General features: G+C 47.5%; 1 protein-coding gene across 2 annotated transcripts; it reads right to left on the bottom strand.

Annotated features, from left to right (window-relative positions):
• Positions 1-753: 753 nt before the first annotated feature.
• TRIM63 (tripartite motif containing 63) lies at positions 754-21,524 on the bottom strand. 2 transcript variants are annotated; one of them, XM_072750690.1, is made up of 9 exons: positions 21,170-21,524; positions 20,068-20,240; positions 17,051-17,219; positions 16,217-16,312; positions 14,774-15,007; positions 13,793-13,815; positions 13,356-13,480; positions 11,164-11,238; positions 754-878 (listed from the first exon to the last, which is right to left on the bottom strand). In XM_072750690.1, exons 1-9 carry the CDS (start codon positions 21,326-21,328, stop codon positions 850-852), a joined length of 1,083 nt encoding a protein of 360 aa, XP_072606791.1. In that variant the 5' UTR covers positions 21,329-21,524; the 3' UTR covers positions 754-849. The 2 variants fall into 2 exon arrangements, with proteins under 2 accessions (XP_072606791.1, XP_025870213.1); XM_026014428.2 differs by lacking the exon at positions 754-878 and adding an exon at positions 9,164-9,757 and having other exon boundaries at positions 21,170-21,513.
• Between the last annotated feature and the right edge of the window lie 5,385 nt (positions 21,525-26,909).

The following is a 26,909-nucleotide window of genomic DNA, read 5'->3' as shown; positions in this document are numbered from 1 at the left end:
TCTAAAATAAATAAATATTTTTTAAAAAATAAAAATACCTTTATCTGAAGTATTGGAAGATAAAATGATATGATATCTGGGATTTGTCACCAAATAATCCCAATGCTGGGAGTGGGTAATGATAAAGAAACAAATGTGTCATTAACTGTTGAAACTGACCGATGGGGGTACATTACACCATTCCCTCTACCTTTCCATATGTTTGAAATTTTCCCGAATTAAAGGTTTGGGGAAAAATAAACCTTTTCTGGTGGTTCTAATGTAGCAGGCTATGGAACCATATTGAAGATCCATTGGACTAACCCCTTTGAAGTTTTCCTCTCTGACAGCATGATCTTAAAGGAAGTTTTTGATCAAGAACCCTTCATATTAGCCTTAAGTGTTCTGGTTTGCGAGGACAAGTAGAGTCTCTTGTGTGGCAAGGTAGAGATCTTCCTACTTGCGGTCAAGAGATACCTCCCTGGAATTTAAACTTTGACTACTAGCTTTAACTGCCTTCCCTCTCTCTGATAAGTGACAAGATAGTGAATTGATATCTGTTTCTCATGTTATCAGTAACCTGGAGAAGAAATCTGGAAGCAGAATGTGGACAGGTTGTAATACTGATTCTTGTGATTTTAAAAAATATTTTATTTGTTTATTCATGAGAGACACAAAGAGAGAGAGAGAGTGAGAGAGAGAGGCAGAGACATAGGCAGAGGGAGAAGCAGGCTCCACGCAGGGAGACTGATGTGGGACTCGATCCAAGGACTCCAGGATCACACCCTGGGCTAAAGGCAGGCACTAAATTGCTTGATTCTTGTGATTTCAAAATGATGAAAACCTCCCTCTTTCTGGCTGCAAATTCCTTCAGTCTTCTATAGGAAGATATTTTAGGACTATAAAGAAAAGCAAGGGTATGGTTATCAAAAAAAAGTCAGGATAGTGGCTACCTCCAAGGAAGGGGCCACATGAGGGCTTCTAGGGGCTTGGCAGTGTCTTTTTCTTGACTTGCACACACAGAATCTTGACTAGCAGCACAGAATCTCATTATGCAGTAGTCTGTTAAACTCTACAGCTTGTTTTGTGTACTTGTGTGTAATATATTACACAATTTGTGTAGAGGCCGCTTTTAGGCAAACAGGCTTGAGCAATGGAATGTTGTAGAAGGGGCTTCAGCCACCACCTGGCTGAACACAGACAGGCCCATCAGGCCACACCTCAAAATATCCATTGCTCCAAACTAATCAATGGGTTACTTCCAGCTAGGCACAGTTACCAAACAAGGGGGAATTTCCATATGCTGCTCTACGGCCTCATCTTCCCCCTTTAAAAACAGCTGCCACCCACTGCCTCCTTGCGGACAATCCCTCCTCTGCTGTTCTGCCCTCTTCTCCCTTGCCGGTATATTCAGGAAACTTCTATCTCCTTTGTTGGGCCTCAGGTGAATTCTTATCACTGCCAGCGCCACAGGCTTCACTGGATCAGTTGCCCACATTTGAGGGGCCCTTATCTGATGGGGAGAGACACCCCATGTAGCCACCACATTTGGTGGCCCTCGCGGGGAGATTTTGTGCCCTCCCCACCCTGACACACATCTGCGCGGGGAGACTTTGCTGGTCCAGGACTCTTTCCAGATTCTCCGGAAATTTCTCAGGACTTTCCCTCAGTGGACCAACTCTAGCATTCCTTGGGGAACTGAAAATTCCTTGCTGAGGTTCCTGTGTGGTAAGGAACCAAAGCCAAAAGGGGGAACCAGCAGGACTACCCTTACCCCAAAAGGTGAGAGAAATCCCCTTCTGCCCTTGGAAGTGACCCTTCTCTCCCTCTCCTTTCTCTTTTCAGCCCCACTTCAGTCTACCCCTAGTACCTCCCAGATGACTGAAGGCTGTGGCCATGACCACGGCTCCCTGGCATGGTCTAAAGGTCTGAGGACTGGATGAGCAGGTCAGCCTGTCAGGCCCGTGAGGGAGAAGGACCCACTTCGTCTGCTTTCTTACTCCCTCCCAAGGTCTGCTCCCAAAGTCCAGCACAATTGGCTGCGCCCCCCAGAGAATCCCCTCATGTTAGGGATTCGGTTGAGACCCTTTCCTGAGTTTGGCTGACTTTCAGCCACCTGGCTTCTTTCACCCTCCACCCTTCTTCCTCAAGATGGCCCCAGCTTGCCATCTTGATCTGCAGGCAAACATGTTCCCACGCATCTGAGTGGTCAGTCCTCTGCATCCTTTTTCCCACCTGGTCTGGCCAAAGGGCATCTGGCTCTACCTGCTGCCAGGAGACACCGCCACAGGAAGTGTTATGCCATTTGCTGCTACCTCTTTCTGAGATGGGACACCACCAGAAGGGTCAGTTGCCTCATAGAGATCTGGTCCTTGCTCAGCTCAGCAGAACTCCTGAGGGAAATGGTGACCAGGAGTGGAATCTGTATTCCCTTTGGCAAGGGCACACCTTTGGGAATCGGCATCCAGTCTTTCCCACAAATGGGACCTCTCTCTTCCTTTGGACTCGCCCTTGGGCTGTGTTCTTAAAAGCTGGAGCAAATTTGACAAACTCCTAGATCAAGAGATATGGCCTTCTCACAGGCCTCTTTCTTATACTATTTTCCAGCTTGACTTCCTCTGCTGAACTCCATATGGTGGGAAGTCCCATACATGTCTCGCTTGGTTTCATAGCCCTAAATCAGGACCTCGACCTAAGGAGCCTCTTATAGAATGTGTTTGACTGCTAACCAGCCACCTCCTGACCTACTGGATGCTGACTCTCTGATTGTTCCTCCTCCCAATAGACCTAGGTTACTCTTGCTGCATGTGGGGGCTTCTCCCTCGTTCATTTCCTAGGTTAATGGCTATGATAATCAGAGCCAACTGTGTTAGTCTACCTCCGGATGGGGACTTTAAGGAATATTCCCAAGCAGCTGCCAAAACTCCTTTTGTTTCAGGGACACCCCCTGTCTTCTCTGGCCTGATATGGACTGCCTTTTCCCTCTTACTGGTGGAAAAATAAGGCGTTTGCTCATCTGTCTGAGCTGGTGAACTTTAAGAACCAGGAACCCTCTTTTTCTGTCCTCTGCAGCACTTCACCTCTTCTGCCTCCCTCTCCTCTCCCTGTTTTGGCACCACTTTGGGTGCAGCCTACATAACTGGTCCCTACACAGTGCACGGTGACTCCCATGCCACTGGCTCCTCCTTCTACCCTTGCTATCAAGGAGTGAAGAGCACCCCCCTTGGATTTACACCGACCACTTCAAATTTCCCCACCAGGGCCCCAGGTAAAAATTGACAATGGGAAACAGATTGATTGGCTTTTAAGTGAACCTAAGAGGAACATAATTCAGTATTTAAATTCATTGAAACTTCTACCAAGGTTTGCTGAAGATCATTTTATCTCTGTTGCAGTTTGTCAGCAAAATGAGGACTTAAAATTATGGTGAACTTTTCTGTCCTGAAGTTTTCATGGGCAGTTGTTAAGATAGTCTTTGGTAACCTGAAACTTCAAAGTTTCTCTTGGATAATAAATTGGATTGAATTCATTGGACATCTTGGTCTTCTCCAAATAGAATGGAGAGCTAGAGCAATGAATCCTGAACGTAGGTTCGTGATTTTGACTTCTTACTGCAGAGGAACTAAGGATATTTGAGTGTTGAAGAACACACTTTGTGCTTGATTCATAAATTTGCCATCTAAAGAATTCTGGTGTAATAATTCACAATTGGTTACTGCTTAGTTTTCACTGGAGACTGAGGTGCAAAATTCTGCTAAATGTAATTTAGATTGGTGAAAAAAAGGGAAGCAACTCTGAAGATAGGAGAGTAAGAGATGTGTAAGAAAGATATAAGGAACGGAAATACAAAATTTCCTTTTGTTGAAGGGAGAAAAAAAAGTAATTTTGTACTTAAGTGAAACTGGTTGGAGAGAAACGGCTTAGGACAAAATCTGAATGGAAATAAAGTTGTGGAAGGTTTATGAAAGGAAATCTTTGGAAAGGAATATTATGTGTGGTCAGGACCAACAAAGATTGAAATGAGTGAATTTTTTTTTGAAGATTTTATTTATTTATTCATGAGAGACACACAGAGAAAGGCAGAGACATAGGTAGAGGGAGAAGCAGGCTCCCTGCAGGGCTTGATCCCAAGACCCCAGGAACACGCCCTGAGCCGAAGGCAGATGCTCAACCACTGAGCTACCCAGGTGCCCCTGAAATGAGTGGATTTTTAAAGTATACTGGTATGAGACTGAAATTCTGCTTTCTCTCTGTTAAAAAGATTAAGTTTTCTTGGATTGTTGGTCTGCTCTTGATAAGAAAATGTAAACAAAGTTGTTTTTTTCTTTTCTTTGTTTGCCCAGAAAAACCAGTTTCTGTGTTTGTCTTTAGCAGGTCTTTGATGATCTGAAATCCTATTTAGGCATGTGCTTTGAAACTTCCTAAAGTTTTTAACAAACTTCCCTGAGATTTGATGTGTCACAGAAATAACAGATTTCCTTGTCAATTGCCTCATAATGAACTCTCATATCAGATCATTAAAAATGTCCATAGTTATTGTTCTGATGCTTTTTGTGAAATGTGTTTCGTCTTCAAGGAGATTCATAAAAAGAGCTTTTGACAAATACAAGTATTTGGTATATTTAAGATCATAAAACTGAAATGGGTAAGAATTTCCAGAACTAACTAAAAAGCTGCATTCGAACTGAACAAAAATTAGTACCATAGAACTAAATGAACTGAGGAAAATGATTATAGTTTCTGTAATCTTGTTTAAAACATTGCTGGCTCTCCAATGTTTGCTCTTTCAGATTAAGGAAACTTTCTCCTAATATGCTTTATTTTATTTTATTTTATTTTATTTTATTTTATTTTATTTTATTTTGTTCTCCTAAGATATTAAATGTTTTTCTTTTGTTTTTTAGAGAGAGAAAGTGCATGCGTGTGCAAGGGGCAGGAGGGGAAAAGGGAGAGAATCTTAAGTAGACCTGATGCGGGGATCGATCTCAGATGCCCAACATCATGATCTCAGCTGAAATCAAGAGTCAGAAGCTCCAGATGCCTGGGTGGCTCAGTGGTTGAGTGTTTGGCTCAGGGTGTGATCCTGGGGTCCTGGGATTGAGTCCTGCATTGGGCTCACTGTGGGGAGCCTGCTTCTCCCTCTGCCTATGTCTTTGCTTCTCTCTGTGTCGCTCATGAATAAATAAATAAAATCTTAAAAAAAAAAAAAAGTCAGAAGCTCAAATGACTGAGCCACTCAAGTACCATGAAGCATTTAAATTTTCTCTATCCAAACCTTCTGAAATACAAAAAGTCTCAGTGAGTATTCTTTCATTCGTGGCAATCATAGTTATTTGCATAAATTCAATAAACATTTGTTCTCCTTGTAACAGGACACCAATGGGAACATCGGTTATTTTACCGATGGAAGGTGTTGACTAGAATGTCATATTTGAAAGAGATCTGCATAGACTCAGATGCAACCAGACAGCTTTAAGAAACTAAAGTTGACTTTATGAACATGAAACCAATAAATCCCCTTGAAAATGTTGGCCTGATACCTGCTTTGAGTTCCCAGCATCTTTACCAGGTAAGTAAAGAATGTCACTTCTTGGCAGGTACAGGAACCTCAAGATATTTGGGGGACCTTAAGAAGCGAAATTTGCCCAATCCACAGGTATTACAAGCATGTCTGATGGCAAGTATTTGGTCTTGGCTTCTGGCCTAGAGACACTACCAAAAGTTCAGTTGAGATTCCTCATAAAGAGTTCCAGCAAAGCAAATTTTGAAAGATCTCTGATCAATCACTATTCTTGCTGAGCTTATTAAATGATCAAGTCAAGTTTGTTAATACTGAACTTGTTTTTCGAACGTATTATACTTGATTTGCCTATCTCCAGAAATTAGGGTGATCACAGAGAGAAAAATAATGATTCAATAACACACCTCTGCGGACGTTAAATTCGATTCTGATCGTCTTTCAGTGTTTGTTGTTTGCCTAAGCTGATCAACTTGAGGCAAACATTAGAGAAATTGCCATAGTAGCTCATGTATAAACGATCTTTGTTCTTGTTATCCTGTAGGGACAACAACAGGACCCCATGGACATATGATTATTTGAACAGCTGGAAAATGGAATGGATTCCCCAACAATTGTACAACTCAACTAGCACCTTGACCAAATTTGTGTAGCTGGGATGACAAAATGGATCCTTAAAAGCCTGAGCCTACCCCCACTCCATTGGGTTAACTACGGACTTGTGGAGAAAATAGATGGTCTCATTTTCCTTATGATTGGATTGGATGATGCACTTGGGGATGCCCGAATTCCCGGATAAGTCTTCTCCCACTTGCCAGCGGTTCTTTACAATCAGGATGTTAAGGCTAGACTTCAAACAAAGAGGGCTTCTTGGGGCACCTGGGTGGCTCAGTCGGTTAAGCTTCTGCTTTCCGCTCAGGTCATGATCCTGAAATCCAGAGATGCAGCCCCACGTCAGGCTCCTTGCTCAGCAAGTTGTCTGCTTCTCCCTCTCCCCTCCTGCTCGTGGCTCTCTCTTGCTATCTCTGTCTCTCTCTCTCTCTAAGATAAATAAATAAAGTCTTTAAAAACAAAACAAGGGAGGCCTGGGTGGCTCAAGGGTTGAGCCTCTGCCTTTGGCTCAGGGCATGATCCCGAAGTCCTGGAACTGAGTCCCACAATGGGCTCCCTGCATGGACCCAGCTTCTCCTCCCCCCGCATAGGTCTCTGCCTCTCTGTGTGTCTCTCATGAATAAATAGATAAAATCTTAAAAAAAAATAAAAACAAAACACAAAGAGGTTTTATCCCTTAGCCATATTCTTGATGGTTTTATTCCTTAGCCATATTTGTCCCAGAAACAATTGGGACTATATCTATCCATGTAAAATTGCAAATGGACGCTTTAACCAAGCAGTCAACAGCCACCTTAAGCCACATCCAACTTGTATCACTCCACAGATTTGGAGTCACCCCCCCAAAACCAAATATCTTCACTGCAGCTCAAGGAGGAACCTATACTTTAGTAAAAAGCAGAGTGTTATGTATATACTCCAAATTATCACAAAAATGTGACAGGGTTACTAACTGATATAAATACTCAAATTGGTACTTTAAGAGATCTCTCCCTCTCCTTTAATGATTGGTCAGACTATTGGACTGGAAGAAGATTTTTGTCAACTATCAAGGACCCTTCATTGGGCTTCTTTTCTTGTTATTCTAATTACACAGTATGTTATGTCCCTAAGGCAAACTGTGTCAGCCATTGACCATGAAAGCCAGTACAATCCAAAACCTGACCCCTTTTTCTCTGGTAACATACATCCAAAACTTACTTCCAGGAATTGGGTATACCTTCAGACCATTTGCAGACAAAAAGCTACTCGAACCTGTCTGGACCGGGCCCTATCATGTTCTCTTGACCACTCCAACAGCGCAAAAACTTCACGGCTTCTCCCCATGGATCCACCTTTCCAGAATCAAGACTGCTCTGGCCCCAGATGAGGAGCCTTCCCCTTAAGTAGAGCTGTTGGAGATCTACACCTGCTATTTAAACGAGACTCAAATTTATAAGTTTGCAGTGTCTTAGGCCCAATAATATGTCTCCTTGGATGCGCTCAGCCTCACCTCTCTCCTAGCCCCTTGTCTCCTTGTTTGTGGAGACCCTGGATGCTACTTCACGTTGGTCATTGCTCAACCATCCCCTAGCACTGGTGGCTGGCTTGGCCTTCCCTGGATTAAGTCTGGGGGATCCCTGGGTGGCGCAGCGGTTTGGCGCCTGCCTTTGGCCCAGGGCGCGATCCTGGAGACCCGGGATCGAATCCCACGTCAGGCTCCCGGTGCATGGAGCCTGCTTCTCCCTCTGCCTGTGTCTCTGCCTCTCTCTCTCTCTCTGTGACTATCATAAATAAATAAAAAAATAAAATAAAAAAATAGAAGTCTGGGCTACCGCAGAGCCACTGTTGCCCACCGCTCCCATGCCACCATGGGAAGTAGCAGCAGCTCCAGCAGCCATATGTCCAGTCCACCTAAGTGGGCCACGGGGGCTCTGCTCATTCCACTGCCTGTAGAGTCAGGTGTAGCCATCTAGCCTCCCCCCACCCCCTGCAGCTGCCCGAAGGGGTCAAGTGGTACACCCTGGAAGTGCAAGGGAATTAAACACACTCTGGAGAGCTGACTTCGATCCTGAGACAGACGAAATTCTTCCCTCTGATGAACTGCTTTGAGTCGTGTTGTGTTCTTTATGGCCTTCTAGAAACATCTCCCATGACTGAGCAAGCAGCAGGAGGTCTCTTGGTAAAGCTGTGGCCAGCTCAGTAATGCCACACATCATATTTGTTTCCCTCTTTTCCTGCCTTGCTGCCACTTCCCTTAACTCTGGCTGCCCTAGGATCGCACCTAGGTTACAGCATGGAAGCTTTGCTTCAGTCTCTGTGTTCTGGAGAATCAGAGAACGAGGCATTGAACCTGTTTCTTGAGGACCCTCTCAGGGCCTGTTTTCCATGGAGCTCTCATTGGGAAATGCTAGTTTAAAGAATTTATTCTTTGATGGGATGGAAAATGAGCCTAGCCATTACCTTCTGCTCCACCCTCCCTTTTTTCCCCTAAGATTTTATTTATTTGAGAGACAGAGCAAGCATGAGCAGAGGGAGGGGCAGAGGGAGAGAGAGAAGGAGACTCCACCCCCCACCCCCAGCAGGGAGCCCAATGCAGGACTTGATCCCAGGACCCCGGGATCACAACCTGGGCCAAAGGCAGACGCTCAACTGCTGAGCCACCCAGATGCCTCTACTGTCTGTCTCCTGCTCAACACTTGCCATCAGGCCTTCTGTCCATCTCTTCTGAGCTCTTCTCTCCAGAACAACAAGTTGAATGAAACCTCAGCTTTTCCTCTCTAATTTTTCCCCACTCGGTGTTCCCCCTTCCCTTATGGTCCCTTTCACTATTAGAGAGGAAGACAAACCACAAGAGACTCCTAACTCTGGGAAACGAACAAAAGGTTGCAGAAGGAGAGGTGGGGAGAGGATGGGGTGGGTAACTGGGTGACAGGCATTAAGAAGGGCACATGATGAGATGAGCACTGGGTGTTATACTATATGTTGGCAAATTGAATTTAAGAAATTTTAAAAATAAAATTAAAAAACTTAAAAACTAAAAAAAAAAAGAAAGAAAGGCAGAAACCCCAGCTCTTTTGGTAATAACAGAAAGAGAGCGCTGTGCATTTATTGAAACAACATGTAACACAAACTCAGTTGCCATCCCCTATGTCAGGGACAGGCATTGACATCTGTACAGTACAGTATCCCTTCGTAGGCCTGTGTGCTACCCAGCCCTCCCTCCCAGGAAAGGAAGAGGGCAGCTTTGTCAGCCTGGCTTCTCTCCCCTCTTTCTAACAATAGCTGGTCACACCATGACCAAGCATTATCATACAAAAGTTCCTTTACAAAAAGCACCAATTGGCATACATATACAAGTATATACAAAAATCACATTTAAAAAATGTACAAAATATTCCATTTTGCACCAACGTAGAAAAGTGTCCTGTGTGGTTGTTTCAAGCACGTTTCCAATTCTGGTTCAGTGGCCGCTGGACACAGCAGTGGGGGTCCTACTGCTAGTCCCTGCTCTCTGGGCAGAGAGAAGACACACCTTCCCATTGCCCCTCCGGGGCCCCGACCCCTCCCACCCTGGGCCTGTCACCAAGGCAGCTGGGCCCATCCCCACCCTCCCCAGTCTCTCTGCATCTAGAAGGTCTCTCCCTCATCCAGTTCCTTACTGGTGCCCTGAAAGAAAAAGACAAAGAAACACAAGGTGAGACAGGACACAGGAGGATCCAGGACTTACCAAGCCACAGTGACAAAATTATCAGACTCCAATTCCTGCCTAGGCTCTTCCTTTTTAAACCCAAACAAGAATTTAGTCATCAAGGGATGTCTGGGTGGCTCAGCAGTTGAGTGTCTGTCTTTGGCTCAGGGCATGATCCCTGGGTCCAGGCATCGAGTCCCATATTGGGCTTCCTGCATGGAGCCTGCTTCTCTCTCTGCCTGTGTCTCTGCCTCTCTCTCTCTCTTTCTCTCATAAACAAATAAAAATAAATAAAATCTAAAAAAAAAAAAAAGAATTTAGTCATCAAAACCCCATGCATTGCACATCCAACACAAAAGTCCAAAAGAGTACTCTGTATTTTTCAATTGGATTGAAATTTAGTTCCAATAGTAACTTGGCTTGAAAAATATTAGCAAACCTGTTCTTTCTATGTGCCAGTAAATGAGATGAAATGTTCATCTGTTACCATTCGTCTGTGGTAAAGCTGTGATTCAGAACCTAGGCACTTAACCACACTCTGCGACCCAGAGAGCTTTCTAAATGACTTGCCCAAGGGCAGGTGGGTGATCAGATGCCTACTGGGGCCTGCAGAGGACAGGACTGAGTAAAGCAGGCAGGCTGACCGGGTGCGCTGAGCAAAGGGGGAAGCCCCTGCCCAGCACCAGCTCTCTGGGATTAGGGAGGAGGGAAACCACAGCATTGTTAGTTCTTTCCAAATTTTCAGAAGAAGGTAGAAATCCAGATTCTCAGTTGAAATCTCCTTTTAAAAAAATTAAACACAAAAAACAGGTGCCCCTGGGTGGCTCAGTTAGTGAAGCCTCCAACTCTGACTTTGACTCAGGTCATGATCTGGGGGTTGTGAGCCTGAGTGTGGAGCCTACTTGGGATTCTCTCTTTCTCTGTCTCCTCTCTCTCTTTCTCCTTCTTTCTCTCTTAAAAAAACAAAACACCTGCCTCCCCACCCCATCCCGCCAAGTCCTAATTTTTTAAATATTGGCAATTAATTTTAAAAAATTTAAACATTGTGCTGGCCAAAAGTTCTCGGTGGGCCAAGCCTGGCTCATGGTACCTTATCTTTTATGTCTCTTATACTGTATTGCTCTCCACTCAGGAAGGTCATTTAGATATAAAATGGGAGCTTTTTATTATGAATAGTTTGTTTGTTTTTTTTCTCTAAGGATAAAGGGAAACAGGGCTATATCCTCAAACGGTATAAAACACATATTGGGACCTCACCACATATTGGCATCATCCCAAGAGTCCAGCACAGCGCTTTGCACACAGGACTTCATATTGTTGAATGACTGACTGAATGAATGAATGGATGAATGGATGAATGAATGGAGGTAGATAAATTTCTTACCTTCTTCCTTTCTCTCTGTGGACTCTTCCTCTTCCTGATCTTCTTCTTCTTCAATGAACTCTTCCTCTTCCTCATCTGTGTGTGACAAAGCACTACGGTATTAGGATGGGGCCAGTTCTTCAGAGGAGCTGCTCAAAGGGGCACCAGGCTGGAGACAGCACTTATCCAAACCCCTTCCCACACCCAGTTGGGACCACATGGCCATGCAGTGACATTGGTGGCCCCCGGAGGTAATGGAGGTAATGAGCTTCTCAAACCTAAGCTGCACATTCATTCTCCCAGGGGCCTCCTCCTTCCTTCCCACACTCTTCTTGGGGAGGGGAGTCTAAGACACCCCTTTGTTCTAGTACCAATAGCAGCTCCTATCACTTGACCTGTCAGGGACCAGAGCGGGCTTTGGGGAAGCACACCTGGTGCTTCTATACATCTCCCACTTAGATACACATGACCTGGAGAGAATGGATTCCTTGGTTCCCAGGGGTCAGAGTCCTCATCATGAAGGAATTTGCTCAGCCTTTGAAATCTGCTTACCTAGCACTCCTTGTCCAGTCTTCCTCATTCCACAGCCTACGAAGGGGTGGCTGTGGGGTGAGGGACACTTCTGAGGCCATCTGCTTGATAGTACTCTGAAGCTGAGCCCCAGATAGACAGTGACCTGTGTCCTCACCTCCCCATCCTGGGACATGACCTGCAAGCTCCACTAACAGAGAACACGTCTATTCTCCACCCTTCTTTCCCAAGCCACTTCCATAATGCTTTGGGGCCCTGAGGGGGTCACCAGAGAGCCAGAGCATTTTCAAGAGTATGTCGGGAAAGGTCTGAAAGAGTGCATGCCTCCAAAATGTCAGCCCAATTTCTGATTACATCGCTGGGATCTGTGCATAATCCAGGGGTTTTCGTTGTTGTTTAGTTATTATCACAATTAACTACTCTTAGCAGCATCTGCTGAGCACTTACTATGTTCCAAATATTGTGCCAAGTGTCTTGTGTGGGGGTGGGGTGAGATGGGTGGAAGGGTGGATGGGTACGCTGAATGTCTTATGTGCATTGTCTCATAGAATCCTCGCCAGGGGCTTGGAAGCCAGATGGCCCTTGGTGAGTCCACGTGGGCTACTTACTAGCTGTGTAGCCTCCAGCAAATCACTGACCCTCTCTTGGCTTCATTTCCTTAACTACCAAATGAAGACGGCGATAGAAACTGCCTCATAAGGTTAAATGACAGAATTTAACCAATGGGCTGTTGTGGGGTTCTGAGCATAGATCCAACACCAGATTCTAAAAGCCTGTGGGAGAGCCAACACAAGAGGAGCCAGCTCTGTCTTTCTCAGCTGGTCATCGGAGCATCAGCTCTCAAATCAATACAACATTTAGCAAACTTGGCTCTGCTTTCTCTTTCTCTGTTGCTAAGTATCTCCCTTGCAACTGTGTAACCTTGAGCAAATTATTAAATCTTTGCTCTTCTTCTGGTTTCATTTCCCCTTATTATTGTTATGGTTATACTGTTACTTACAAGTATTATCAGTACTCTATGATTGAGTAATTACAAACCGAAATGAGGGCGTAATGCAGGTAAATTAAGGTGCCCGAGGATCAGCGATGGTAGGCGAAGGCCAGCCTTAGGCAAGAACTAGTATTTGTTGAGTATCTGACAAACTTCTCTGTATCAGTGTCTTGTTGCAAGAGCACCATGATGTGGTCATTATTAGTAGGCCCATGTTTAACTTAATTTTTAAAGTTAGAAAATGCTGCTCACGGGGCACACGGCTGGCTCAGGCAGAGGAGAACACAAATCTCGGTCTCAGGGTTGTAAATTCGAGTCCCATGTTGGGCATAGAGATTACTTTTAAAAAATTGAAAAACAAACAAAGGAAAAATGCAGTGCAGGTAGGTAGAGGGGCTCACCAAGGGTCACACAGATAACAAGAGGTAGAACCAATATTGGAACTTGATCTCCCTAACCCCAGTTGCCATGCTCTTTCTATTGCCCCAGGCTTCCTTGTAGGGGATCCATACACAAATTATTGAGCAATAATTATGTATCAGGTACTGTGCTTGGCTCTGGGTGCATCCAGAAATTAGATGTATGAGTTTGACCATTTGCTAGTGTATCTGCCTCTGCATGGGGCTCAGTGGAAGGGAAGCAGGTCTCCATGGGTTGAGCAGGGAAACAGATGTACCACCATCTCCTTTACCTGTCCCAAAGTCGATGGCCCTCAGGGTGTCTGCTATGTGCTCCAAGTCCAAAGTAAAGTAGTCCATGTTTTCAAAGCCCTGTTCTGTCTTCCCCAGCTGGCAACCCTTGGAGGCTTCCACAATGCTGTGGGGGAGGAAGAAAGAAAGGGGGAGTAGGATGAGATTTCTGGGCCTCAGTGAAAGAAGGGAGTGTCTTAACTCCAATTCTCATGAGTGCACATACTTGTCTCACACCCAGGCCTTGCACCTAGAGGCTGCCCTGGAGGCAGGGTTATTTCCTCTCCAGGTGCAAACAGAATGGATGGGCCACGAAGGTAGGGGATGCAAGGCCAGGAGAGCTAGCCTTGGCTGAGACCCTCCCAGAGGACCTAATGCCAAGGTCAGAGGCCCTGGTGGGAGCTAGAGCCTTGGATCATAGCCCTGGAGAGACACTGACCTTTTGATGAGTTGCTTGGCGCTCTGTGGGGGAAAGAGAAAGAGAGAACAAAGGGTTAGGACTGCAGAAGAAGTGGCCCCGAGAAATCAGCAAAACCAGTGACGGTGCCACAAAATGGGCACCTGTTGCCATTCCCTAGCCTAGCCATGACCTGCTCCCTGCCCTAAGTTGAACAGCACTTGGGTCTTTTCCTTCTGCTCATGGTCTGCACAGGTTTTGGTTATCATTCTAGGACCCTTCCACTCTCATAGCAGGAAGGTTGGATTTTAGGGGTATCATTCTAAACACACTTAAACCCCCAAATCTTCAAGATGAGAATCATATCCTCATCCCCTTTTATTTTTTTTATTTATTTTTTTTAATTTTTATTTATTCATGATAGTCACACACACACAGAGAGAGAGAGGCAGAGACATAGGCAGAGGGAGAAGCAGGCTCCATGCACCAGAAGCCCGACGTGGGATTCAATCCCGGGTCTCCAGAATCGCGCCCTGGGCCAAAGGCAGGCGCTAAACCGCTGCGCCACCCAGGGATCCCCTCATCCCCTTTTAATACCCAATGTCTAACACAAAACCTGGTCCATAGTATGTGCTTAGGAAATTTTTATTGAACTGTGAAATCTTATAGTTGATCCATTTCTGTCACCCCCAACAAGCTTTTCTAGGGCAGGGCTGTCTCATTCATCTCTGTGTCTCTACCTCTGTGGTTGACCTATAGTATATGCTCAATGAATAGTCTCTATGGAGGCACTGTATTTTGTAGCTTACAGTGCCATTCTGCAAACATTCTCTTATTTGATCCTCACAAAATCAGTGAAGAGTAAAGAAGGTAGGAATCGTTGCATGGCCATTTGAGGCCATTGAGGACATTGACACTGAGCGCTTTAAACGGTTTGGCTTGGGGGGCACATGGGTGTCTGACATGCATCTTAGTCAGAGCTGGTAAGGCCAAGTGACTGTCCACACCCTGCTAGTTGCTCACCAAAAGGAAGATGGCCCCACCAGGTTCGTCCAGGGACTGGATGGCCGTCTCCACCAGCTTAGTGGACTTGTCCAGCTGCTCCCGGTACTGCTGGATGAGGCCCTCAATGAAGCTGAGCTTATCCTCCTGCTCCCGCGTGATCCGCTGCAGCAGCTCACTCTTCTTCTCGTCCAGGATAGCATATAGTACGTCAAACTTCTGACTCAGCTCTTCCTTCACGTGGTGACTGTTCTCCTGAGGACAGAAATCTCAGAGTCACACCCTAGGGAGTCTTCCTCTCCCTGGCACATTTTTCCTGGGATGGATGTGCTAGGAATAACAAGTCTGAAGCTGGAAGAGATCTTGCTACACCCCCATTTCACAGAAGACAAAATGAAGTCTTGGCAAAAAGAACGATTTGCTGAGGTCTCGTAGCTACTTAGCACACCAGTAACATTTGGAGGCTAGTGCCATGGAGAAAGCTAGCCCTTTCCTCAAAAATAGAGACTCCAGGATCAGATGGGATGATACAGTCTGGGCCTTCTGTGGCCTCCCAAGTCACCCCCCCCACACACACCCCTGGCCCCTATTTTAGGATCAAGACTGGATTCAGGAGGCTCTAGTTGGTTCTAGTAAGAAAGGAGAAGCAGTGACTCCTCTAGTGGCCTCCTCACTGAGGCTCCCTTCTCTCCAACACAGATGCTATACCTACAAAATAGGTATGATAATATATCTCACCAGACTGGAGGCTCTAGTATCCTCTATCAGCCTGGGAGCATCTCATGGGTAGTCCCCTCCTTCCTTCAAAGCCATCCTTCACACAGCTCTTCGTTCATCAGGAGTCTGATGACCCTTTCCCCCCCACCTCATCTCCAGGCCCCACCTCAAGTGGAAATGAAAAATCATGGATTCTTTTTCAGAGATAGAAAAGTTTCCTTCTGCCCCTATGTAGTCTTGCTACTCATGGTGCGGTCCATGGACCAGGAGGTTGGGCAAAGCCTGGGAGTTCATTAGAAAGAAATGCAGAACCTCATACCTCCCTCCAGATCTACTGAATAAGAATTTGAATTTTCACAGGATCTCAGGGGGGATCTGAACGCATTTTAAAGTTTGAGAAGCTTTAGTCTACAACACACTGAAGACAGTGGTCTGAAAACTACTTGTGCTGAATAAATACTGAGAATTATTGCTGGCATGCTTCCTAAAGTCAGGGATTGGTCTGCCTTGTTCACCACTCCAGCCCCAGCGTCTTTGGCAGGGCCCGACACACAGCTGTGTTCCAGAAGCATTTGGTGAGTGAGTGGATGAATAGATTAGTTGGTTTCCACTCCACCACCCCTGCTTGAACACCCCAGCCTCCAGGCCCCAACCATTAGCCACAGCTCACAGCGGAGCCTTCACGCCAGAGAACCAGGCTTCACTGAGAGGCCTTGGACCCCTAGACAGAACTCTTCTCCCCCTCACCTTGGTCACTCGACAGGAGTCCTCCAGCTGAGTGATGATGGTCTGCATCCGGTCATTCCCCGCCACCAGCATGGAGATACAGTTACTCAGCTCCGTCTAGATGGGAGAGGGGGTGAGGGATCAGGAGAAGAGAGATGAAATAGTTCCAGGGCCTGTCTTCTCAGGAATGGCACCCTCACTCCCCTCTCTGCTAGAAAAAGCCTACATCTCTAGAGATACTATATCCCTTATTTTACAAATGAGGCCCAGAAAGGGGAAATGACCAAAATACAAACAGCAATGTACTGTCAGAGGAGGGGTTTGTTTTTAGGAACGAAGAGATACAGAAAAGAAATAGAGTCAGAGAGTTCTAGAAGAGATAGGTCAAAAGAAGAGTGGGAGGCAGGGAAGAAGTGTCCAGAAAGAGGGGCCATAGCTTACTGCATGGGCAGGATTATGGACTTCCACAGGCCTCAGGGCCAGGGAGAGGGCTCTGAGCTACTTTTTCTGCTGCAGGAGAGGTAACCAGCACAGGAAGAGGTATCTGGGGCCCCAAGCACACTGGGATATAGAAGTCATGGCCTGAGAGGACCCTGGTGGCCTGGCCCAGGGGTCTGGTCTCTCGCCTGTGGCCACACCCAGGTGCTCTCAAGTGGCTCTAAGTATAACCCATGAGCTCAGCCACCTCCCCCAGGAAGGCAAGGGCTGCTGTCCCTGTGGCCTGGGAAGTCCCTCCAGAGGGACTATTCCTGAAAGGCCGGCTCAGCAGATCTACAGGGATCAAATCTACATCCTGAATCATCTGGCCATGCCCCACAAGCCCAGGCTGGGGGTAGAAGTGGTATAAGCCAGTACCTTTTGTCCCTGAAAGACGCTCTGCAGGGGGGCCACCTCACAGGCCTTGTGAGCCCCAAACACCTTGCACATGGAGCACGTGGGCATCTCACACGTGAGGCAATAGATGTTGATTTTCTCGTCTTCATGCTCCTTGCACATGGGGTGGCTGCCCTTCTGCAGGGGCCGACTGCAGAAGAATCACAAGTCACACAGTGTGTGGGGGGGTCCCGAGTCCCTGTCTCCCCCCACCCCAGCTCTGGGTGGCAACCCCAGATCTATGGCCTGAGCTCTCTGTGACTGGCTGTACACAGTCCTTTTCATTTTCTGGATATCCAGAACCAGGAAAGCCAGTGACACCAAGGCTATCCTCATATCCTTGGACTCAAACTCCAGTGATGGAGTTGGCCTTAGGCCCCACTAGTGCAGAACATGGGAAAGGTTGTAGAATCCCAGAACTGGAGATATTTTTGAGAAGAAGAAACTGAACCCCAGAAAGGTGAACTGACTTGTCCAAGGTCACCCATCAAGTCAGGGCAGGGGAGGCAAGAGTGCATTTGCTCTAATTATAGTCCCTGTAACTCCTGGTTACTGCAGGCTGACTTTGAGCAAAGCAATTTATACTCATGGCCTCACTTAATTCTATATTTAATCCATCAGACTGTAACCGCATCAAAGCAGGGAAACTTGCCTGCTCCCGGCACCTCTGATTTTGCAGTGTACAGTGTGTGTCATGGAGGAGGTGGTTATTCAATACAGGTGGAGAGACTATACCAGTAAGCACGCCATGAGGGTGCCCCCAGGCACAGAGAGGGAAGAAATGTGTGTGCCCCAAGTCACACAACCAGAACACAGGCAGCCCAAGGATGAGTAACAGTTCAGCTCAAGCCTTGACTTAAAGTCCAGAAAGTCTTTCCAGCATTCAGAGTTTTTTCCTTCCCAAACACACATTCTTAGAATGCTTTTCTCCCTCGGTCTGGTTCTCTACTTAGGGGCCTCTGGCATGTTATCTATGCTTCTCGCAGGGCATCAGTTGCTTCCTATCTGAGGCTCAGTTTTTTGTGTCTAAGTCCTACCCCCTCATCTAGACATATCATTAAGAGCCAACACCATGTCTACATCACCTCTGCTTTCCCAGCCCCTAAAACAGCAAGCATCTCACAAATGTCAAATGGTGACTGTCCCTCGTCCATGTCAATGTCTCACCTCTGAATAGCCTTGCACAACTGGCCACACCCCAGACATTATTATCTCCCCAGGTTTTTAAATAAGTCCCTTTTCAGACTTATCTTTTTTTCATCTTTTATCGCAGGGCCCCCCCCTCCCCATGCTGGCAGGAGTCTTCCTTTGCCACCTGTCTCTACCCCCCGGGAGGGAGCTCTGGAATGGCAGTAGCTGCAGAGATGAGCTAAGATCCTGAGGGTCTGGTGCCTGTGCCCACTGCCATGCCAGATGCCCATTCTCCTGAAGCCCGGGCATCAGCATCTGGGTTTAAATCCAGACTGTTCTGCTGCTCACTCATTTTGTGACCTTGGGCAAGTGATTTCACCTCTCGGAGCCTTGGTTTTACCCCAGAGCTACTGGGATCAGGGCAACTATCAGCAATGAATGTATAGAGCCTAGCACCGAGCAGACCCTCAATAAAGGGCATCTCTCACGGCCATTTGACTGTGTAGAAAGGCCCCCGAAGGATTCAAATCACATGTAGGGATGAGCTCTTCAGAGGTCGATACTCGAGGTGAGGGGCTAATACTTGGGTGCAATATTAATTTTCTTATTGGAGAATGGTCAGCAATATATCTGCACTTTTATGGAGTTTTACTCCAGGAACATAGAGGCAATAGCAGTTAGGAATATTCACCATAGAGTCAGTTAGGCTCCCTCTCAGCATCACGGCTTGCTGAGCAGCCTCGGGCACACCTCTGACCCTCTAGGAGCCTCCATTTCCTCATTGGAAAATGAGGGTAAGAAAGTCATATGGATTACTGTGAGAATTAAATAAAGGTCACACGTGGAAAATGCTTAAGACGAGGTGCCTAGACACAGGAGGTGTCCATACATATCTGATACTTTTAACATTTCCCATCAAAACCCTATTTGGTAGTCACACTAACAAACCTTACCATCCTCCTCTGCAGATGGATAAAATGAAGGCCCAAAGATTCATCCAAGTTCCCACAGTACATTAGTAACAGTCAGACTAGCCGACGGTTCCCCTGGTCTGGGCTTTTTCACACTAAGATTGGTCTGTCACTTATCCTGGGGCGGGACACTGCCAGGCGGGCAACACTGGATGATGGTTTGGGACCCAAGGGCCTGAGGGCAGTGGCCTGGGAGTCTTGTCAGGTGTCAAATTTGTAAAGAGCTCCCTGGTGGCCATATCTCTCTCCAGCTGGACACACACACTGCACAAACTCCAATCCCACAAATTCTGCCCAAGACAGAGCTGCTGTTTTACAAACAGGGAGACTTGGGGCAAGATCGGCAGGGCTGTCCTCGGCTATTTCTCTTCCCAGTTGGGAACACTTGGGCAATTGACTTCACCTCTTCGAGCCTCAGCTTCCTCATCCAAGAAATGGGGAGGATGAAAGTCATGCCCAATTCCCAGGATTGTTGTGGGGCAGCAGGAGGAAGCGTCCCCGGTACCCACGATGACAGCCATTGCCTCCACTATAGAGAGACCGGCTGTGTTCCCTCTGGGCACTTTTCTCTGCTTGCCCGGCCACTTTGCTGGCCCCAGTGTCTCCCTCTCCATGTCACAGTTTGTCCCTCCCCTGGTTCCTGTATCAGCCTGTCCTAGGAGAGCAGCCTAATGTCTGGGCTCTTCTCATTCACTGAGGGACCGACCCCAAGAGCCAGTGTCGGGGGATAGAAATAAGCCTCTGTTGTGCCTGAAGAAGAGGGAGATGGCTCTCTGGACTGGCTAGTGTAGCTCTCCAGCCAGGGCACTGATCCTGGGCAATGGGGAGGAGCCTGGGAGAGCTGGGCACAGACCAGGTGGGGAGGAAGGATGGCTCCCAGGAGCCGGGAGGACTGACCTGGAGCACTCCTGCTTGTAGATATCAATGATGTTCTCCACCAGCAGATTCCGTTGCAGGCCGTACACTCCGTGACGATCCATGATCACCTCGTGGCGGCAGGAGGGGCAGCGGAAACGGCCTCCAGACATGGACACGGAGCCAACCCGGTTGGTCCAGAAGGGGTTCGCGGCCTGCGGGTGGCAAGGGCAGAGATGAGGCCTGGGACAGTCTCTGTCTTTCTTGCTCACCCCAACCATTCTCGTCAAACCATTTGACGTGGAACTCCCCATCCTGAGATGAGAGCCAGCCCACGTACACGGGGAGCACCTGAAAAAGCAACTAAGCGGTCAGCAAGTTTGGGAGGCAGCAGACCTAGGTTCAAGTCACAGTTATCCTCTGAATGACCTTGGGCAAGCCACTTTCTCCCTCCAAGCCTCTGTTTACTCATTCACGCAATGGACATTATCGTTAGAGCCTGCTCGTAGGGCTGCTAATTCAAAGATAAATTGTGAGAGAACATTAGTACAAAGTGCTTCTGGAACCTTGAGTCCTGCCTCCCAGCCAGGGCACTTCTCCTATTCCTTTGTTGAGGAGATGGATCCCCTCCAGCCCCACATTATAGGGAACCGGTCTCAGCCTCGAAGGGGAAGATGCCTCTACTGCCCAGTGCCTCCTGGCCACCCTCCTCCTCCTAAAGCTCTGGGCCCCCTGCCACCAGGGAGCTGGCTCCAGCCCCAGGGGTCTGGTTTCTCTCTCCTCTCCACCCGCCTCTCCCACTTATCACTTGAGGCATTTGACTCCTGTTTGGAGAGTCAACTGTGGGCTCCGGGCAGCAGTGGGGGAGCTGCGGGCAGGGTGGAGACGGGAAGCACACGTCATGGAGAAGGAATGGGGCGGCCAGGGTCACCTCCGAGCCCCCTTCAGCCCAGAGGCCTCTGCAGGGGCTTTGCTCTGCTCGGGAGAAAGCCAGCAGTTTAGAAGTCCTGGTTTAGAAGTCCTGGACTAAGAGACAATGGCTTTCACCTGGTTTAGAAGTCTTGGACTAAGAGACAATGGCTTTCACCACAGGAATACTGAGCAGCCACCTGGAGCCCAAGACAAGGCCATGCCCAGCACTGACCTGGAAAATGTCATTGGCACACTTCCGGCAGAGGTTGTGCTGACAAGGCAAGATGACCACCGGCTTGGTAAACATCTCCAGGCAGATAGGACAGATGAGCTGCTTCTCCAGGTTCTCCATGGGGTTCCCATCCTGGATTAGGCTTGATTTATAATCCATATTGTCAGGACGCGTGGAGGTTCACCTGGGTGCCTCCTTTACCTGCCTCACTTTACGTAGACCTGGGGTCTTGCCTTCGTCACAAAATACCCACACAGAGCCTCCTTGCCTTGTTCTCCTGGTGCCCGAATTCTGTCTTGGTCTGAGGCCCCTCTGATATTTATAGCTGGGTCCCGGTCACATGAGCCCCAGAAGGGGACCAGCTGAACATTCCGATGCCAAGTGGCTGGCTGGGGCTTGAGTTTCCTCCAGGCCTGAAAGACCGGCCCTCTCAAATCACATGTAGGGATGAGCAATCGCTGTTCTCCTGGGAGGAGGGTCGTAAACAAGAACAGCCTGTTCGTGGGCAGCGTGGGGGGAGGAGAGGGTACCAGAGTTTCCTCCAGAACCTAGTCTCCTATACCAGGCTGGTAAGCCAGGAAGTGGACCCAAGGAGTGGGCCACTGGGATTTGCAGGGTTCATACCCAGTGATCCCTCACTGTCCTAAATCCCTTCCTCTAGAGTACTGAGTGGCTCCCAAGAAAAGGGGTCAGGGCAGCCCCTCTCTCTGAGCCCATCTCTGAGCACAGCATATTGCTGGAAACTTTGAAACCCTACCCCAGCTAGCCTGTCCCTCCCACAACCACAATGGCCACTAAGTTCACTTTAATGTTGAAAGGGCTCCCTTGAGACATAGTCCAGTGCCCTCGTTTTATAGATTTTGACACTGAGGTCCAGAGAAGGAAAAGATCTTATTCAAAGTCACTTAGAAAGTCAGTGGCAGGGACTCCTGGGTGGCTCAGTCGGTTGGGTGTCTGCCTTGGGCTTGAGTCATGATCTCTGGGTCCTGGAATTGAGCCCTGTGTCAGGCTCCCTGCTCGGCAGGGAGTCTGCTTCTCCCTCTGCCCTCACCCCATTCATGCTATCTCTCTCTCTAATAAATAAATAAGATCTTAAAAAAAGAAAAAAGAAAAAAGAAAAAAGCAGGACCATGCTTTTTAAAAAAAGAGGGCAGCCCTGGTGGCCCAGCAGTTTAGCGCCGCCTTCAGCCCAGAGTGTGATCCTGGAGACCTGGGATCGAGTCCCACGTCGGGCTCCCTGCATGGAGCCTGCTTCTCCCTCTGCCTCTTCCCCCCCCCCCCACCCCCCCCACCCCCCCCCCCCCCCCGCTTCCCCGTCTGTCATGAATAAATAAATAAAATATTTAAAAGAAGAAAGAAGAAGGAGGAGGAGGAGGAGGAGGAGAAGGAGGAGAAGGAGGAGAAGGAGGAGGAGGAGGAGAAGGAGGAGGAGGAGGAGAAAGTCAGTGGCAAAGCCAGGAATCTTTCATTCATCAGACATTTCTCTGAGTACTAACTATACTTCAGGCACCAGGGTGACAGATAAATGAGTAATCCTTTTCCCTGTCCCAAGAAGCTCACAGCTTATCGAGGGGGCAAACGAAATAGCTATCATTTTGGTACCATGAAGCCCTACCTGGACATCTAGAGGTTATCTAGATGTTCCCCTCTACTCTCTGCACAAATTTGTATTTTTCTCTATGTTCTTCTGGACACTTCTGTATTGGCACGTAGAAGTCACTAGAGTAGTTCTGATGGCTATTTTTAAGGTAGAATCTCATGCAAAAGGATGTAGGGGTTAGCCAATATTGGTGTTGGGGCAAGAGGGGGAGCAGTGACCGCAGGCCTCAAGGATGAGCCTAAGACACCATAGAATGTACAGGAATGTCCAGGGTCTCACAAAAGAGGGGCGGTAGGAAAGTAGGTTGGGTCAGCTCAGCCTGAAGAAGAGGTGACGGTTGGAGCCTTGAGACGAGATCTAGTGAGTAGTGAGGGCAGAGGAGCCAACCTTGGGGTGAGGGGAGGAAATGGGAGTGAGAACCAGTCACAGAAAGAGGAGGAGGCCCAGAGGACAAGAGGCTGGGGAATTTTTTTTTTTTTTTTTAAGATTTTAAAGTAATCTCTACACCCAACACAGGGCCTGAACTCACAATCCCGAAATCAAGAGTCGCATGCTCCACCGACTGAGCCAGCCAGGTGCCCCATGAGGCTGGGGAACCTTAAGGGGAGAACGGTCCCCCCGAAAATGTTAATGGCTGGTTTTTGCTGAGCACTTACCAAGTGCCAGGCACTGTGAGGCACTTCATATGAGTTATTTCATTTTATCATCCCAACAGCCAACAACCAAGGACTGTTCCATTCCTGTGGAACAGGTGAGGAAACTCCAGTTCAGAGCATAAAACAACTGCCATGAAGTAACACAGCTTGCAAGAAATGGCTCTAAGACGTGAATCCAGATATGCTTTACTCAGGAGCCCAAGCTGCTTCTTTGTTCTAATGTGTGTGCTTTTAAAGATTTATTATTTATTTTGTGAGACAGAGAGAGAGAGCAAGCGCGCGCGAGTGCATGCATGAGGAGGGGAGGGGCAGGGGGAGAGAGAGAAAAATGACTCCCTGCTGAGCACGGAGCCCAACTCCATGTAGGGGCTCGACCCCCCCCCCCCCCCCCCCCCGACCCTGAGATCATGCTCTGAGCCAAAACCAAGAGTCTGAAGCTCAACCCACTGAACCACCCAGGCACCCCCTAAACTCCTCTCTCTATCAAATTGCAGGTCAACACTGCCAGGCCAGCTAGGGGTTGGAAGAGAGGGAAGGTTGAAAAGAGGCCATCCTTTCCTCCTTGCTCACACCAGTTTTGTTCAGATATCAGACAGCACTGTTCTCCAGGAACGTGGACCTCTCCAAGGGCCACACCAGACTAAGGCTTAAACCTCTTATGGTAATCCCATTCTCCCTTGCCTAAGGAGATATAGATATGGCCTAGAGACCCAAGGGCTCATGGATGTGGGCTAAAGATAAAGGATTTCCCCCGATATAAAGTGAGTGCAAAAGGAAAGCTTTGTTTTTGTCTTTGAACGGGGCTGTGAGAGGGTAGGGCAGCTAGCTCGCAGCCAAGAGGGGGGACAAGACTCAGGGAGACATCCAGTCCCTGAAAACAGCAAGGAAGAACTACAGAAAGCACAGGTGACATTGATGCCATCACTGTGCTGCCAATTTCCCAGCCCTGGCACTGCCCCCCTCTGGACTATTTAAGATGTGAGATAACAAATGTCATCATAGTGCAATTACTCTGTTACTTGCAGCAGAGAGCACTCTGTATACATTCAAGACTCCACCTCCTATATGCCAGTGACCCTCACAGCTCTAATTCCAGTTGAGACCTCCTTCTCCCTTAAGCTGAAGATTTGTTGGAGATCTCTACTGGGATGTCCCAACAGAACCTCTAACTCATTGTACCCCCCAAACAGAACACAGCATCTTCCCCAACACCTAGCCCTGCCTTGCGTTGCCCTTGGTCATGTCTCAGTGAACACTACAATCATTCCCCTGTTTGCACAGACCAGAAAGCTGAGAGCCGGCCTTGAGCTCCCCTCCATTGCACATCTGGTCAATCTCTACATCAAGCATGGGTTCATCTTTGCATCCCACTGTCGTCTTACCATTATCTTTTTGTGTGTCTGATTCTCCCTCAGGACCTTGAAGATTTTGAAGGTAAAGACTGTCTCTGTCCATTCTGTACCCCCAGTACCTGGCACATAGTAGGCACTCCACAAGCATTTCTTAAATGAGAGGACTAGTGAATGAGTGAGTTAAGTAAGGGAGCAACAGAGTCACTGTCAGACTTGAGAAAGATTAAAGTACTTGAGCAAGGGTTTTTTGGCTGACATATGGGAGAGAAAGTACTGGAAGATTGGGGAGGGGGTGATAGAGTCAATGACCCAGCCTCAGAACGGCGAAGGACATTCTATGTCTTGAGTTGGGAGGACAGGAACGAGGAGAGGATGGAGGTGAGAATCAGGCATTGGGAAGTGGAGAGAAAGGTGCTCCTATTGCAACCTTGGTCAAGAGGGAGTAGAAGCTAAATTGGAGGCTAAGCAGGGGGAAGGGGAGCACAAGTGGACAAACTGACCAGTGCCAAGCACAGGAGGAAGTCCCCTAGAGAGGGGCGGAAGGGCTGTGTGAGGGCAGGGGAGCTTTGATGGTGTTTCATAACCCAGGCTTGCTATTTGCGAGGAGCCATTCACATGGTTCTGTTGACTTTCTCCAGCCACACTTGGCAGTCCAGGTGCAAAAGCCAACGCAAATGGACAGTGGGATCCACTCCAACCTGGGCTTTGGCCAGCCTAGTGCTGCTGAAAGTCAAGGGGTGAGGAAGGGGAATTCCCACGTGGGCCACACTGGGCATCAAAACATGTCTTGTCATTTAATCCTCCTGACAGCTCTGCAAGGTGGGGGGGGGGGTAATGATCTCCGTTTTTCCCAGAAGGAAACAAGATTCAGAGAGTTAATTGGATTGGCCAAAGTCACACAGCCACAAGTGGCAGAGCAGAGCTGGGGTTCACATCCAAGGTAGCCTGACTCCTAAACCAGTGCTCCTCACACTGAAGCATTTATTGAGTGCTTACTGCGTGCCAGGCTTTGTGCTAAGCCTTTCCCATCCACGCTCTCTTGTTCAGTCCTCAAAATAACTCCATGAGGCATGGACCATGATTTTCCCTGTTTTGGAGCTGAGCAAAGAGGCTCAGAGAGGTTAAGTCACTTGGCAAAGTACTCCAGCCAGTGAGTGGCAGAGCCAGGATCAGAACCAGGAAGTTATAAGCCAGTAACATTACCAGTTGCTGGAACATACTAGAAAGCTATGGACTGACAGATGAAGAGACAAAAAAGGAGTCTCAGTGGTGCATCTGAGTCCAGAGCTTTTGGCTACTACATTTTACTGCTTCCCTTTCTGCCTGTCTCCTTGCTATTTATTTCTACTCTTTATTTTTTTTATTTTTACTGATTATTAATGAAAATTTCAAACACACAGAAATACTGAGAATAGTATAATGAATTCATATAACCAAATCAGCTTCAACTGCTACCAACAGTTCCTCAATCTTACTTCATCTATATCCCCACATAACTTTTTTTGTCTGAAATATTTTATTTTATTTTATTTTTTTATTTATTATTTATTCATGATAGTCAGAGAGAGAGAGAGAGGCAGAGACACAGGCAGAGGGAGAAGCAGGCTCCATGCACCGGGAGCCCGACGTGGGACTTGATCCCGGGTCTCCAGGATTGCGCCCTGGGCCAAAGGCAGGCGCCAAACCGCTGCGCCACCCAGGGATCCCTTGTCTGAAATATTTTAAAGCAAATCTTAGACATCAAGTAATTTCAACTGTAAAAACTTTTCAGTAAGTATTTCTAACCAATTGGTATTTTTTTGGTACATAATCACAATGCCATTATCACATCTAACAAAAGTAAACAAGAATTTCTTCATATTATCTAGCTTCCAAGCTATTTTCGGAGGACATGGATTGCCTCAAATGTCTTTTCATAGTTCGTTTGTGCAAATGAGATCCAAATAAGGTCTTATATGTGGCATTCTGCTGTTTTTGTCTCATTGATCACTTTTAACCTATAGTGATTGCCTTTCCTCCCATTCTTCTGTGTCATTGATTTGTCAGAGAATGATTCAAGATGTCATGATTCTCATTTGGACATGTCAGGGACTCAAGTTCAGAGAAGTTAAGTGACTTGCAGAACATCACCC

The sequence above is a fragment of the Vulpes vulpes genome, chromosome 2 (genome assembly GCF_048418805.1).
Source record: "Vulpes vulpes isolate BD-2025 chromosome 2, VulVul3, whole genome shotgun sequence".
In the NCBI taxonomy this organism is placed as follows: domain Eukaryota; kingdom Metazoa; phylum Chordata; class Mammalia; order Carnivora; family Canidae; genus Vulpes; species Vulpes vulpes.
Note: the sequence above shows the minus strand (reverse complement) of the source record. Positions and strands in the feature narration are given on the sequence as shown.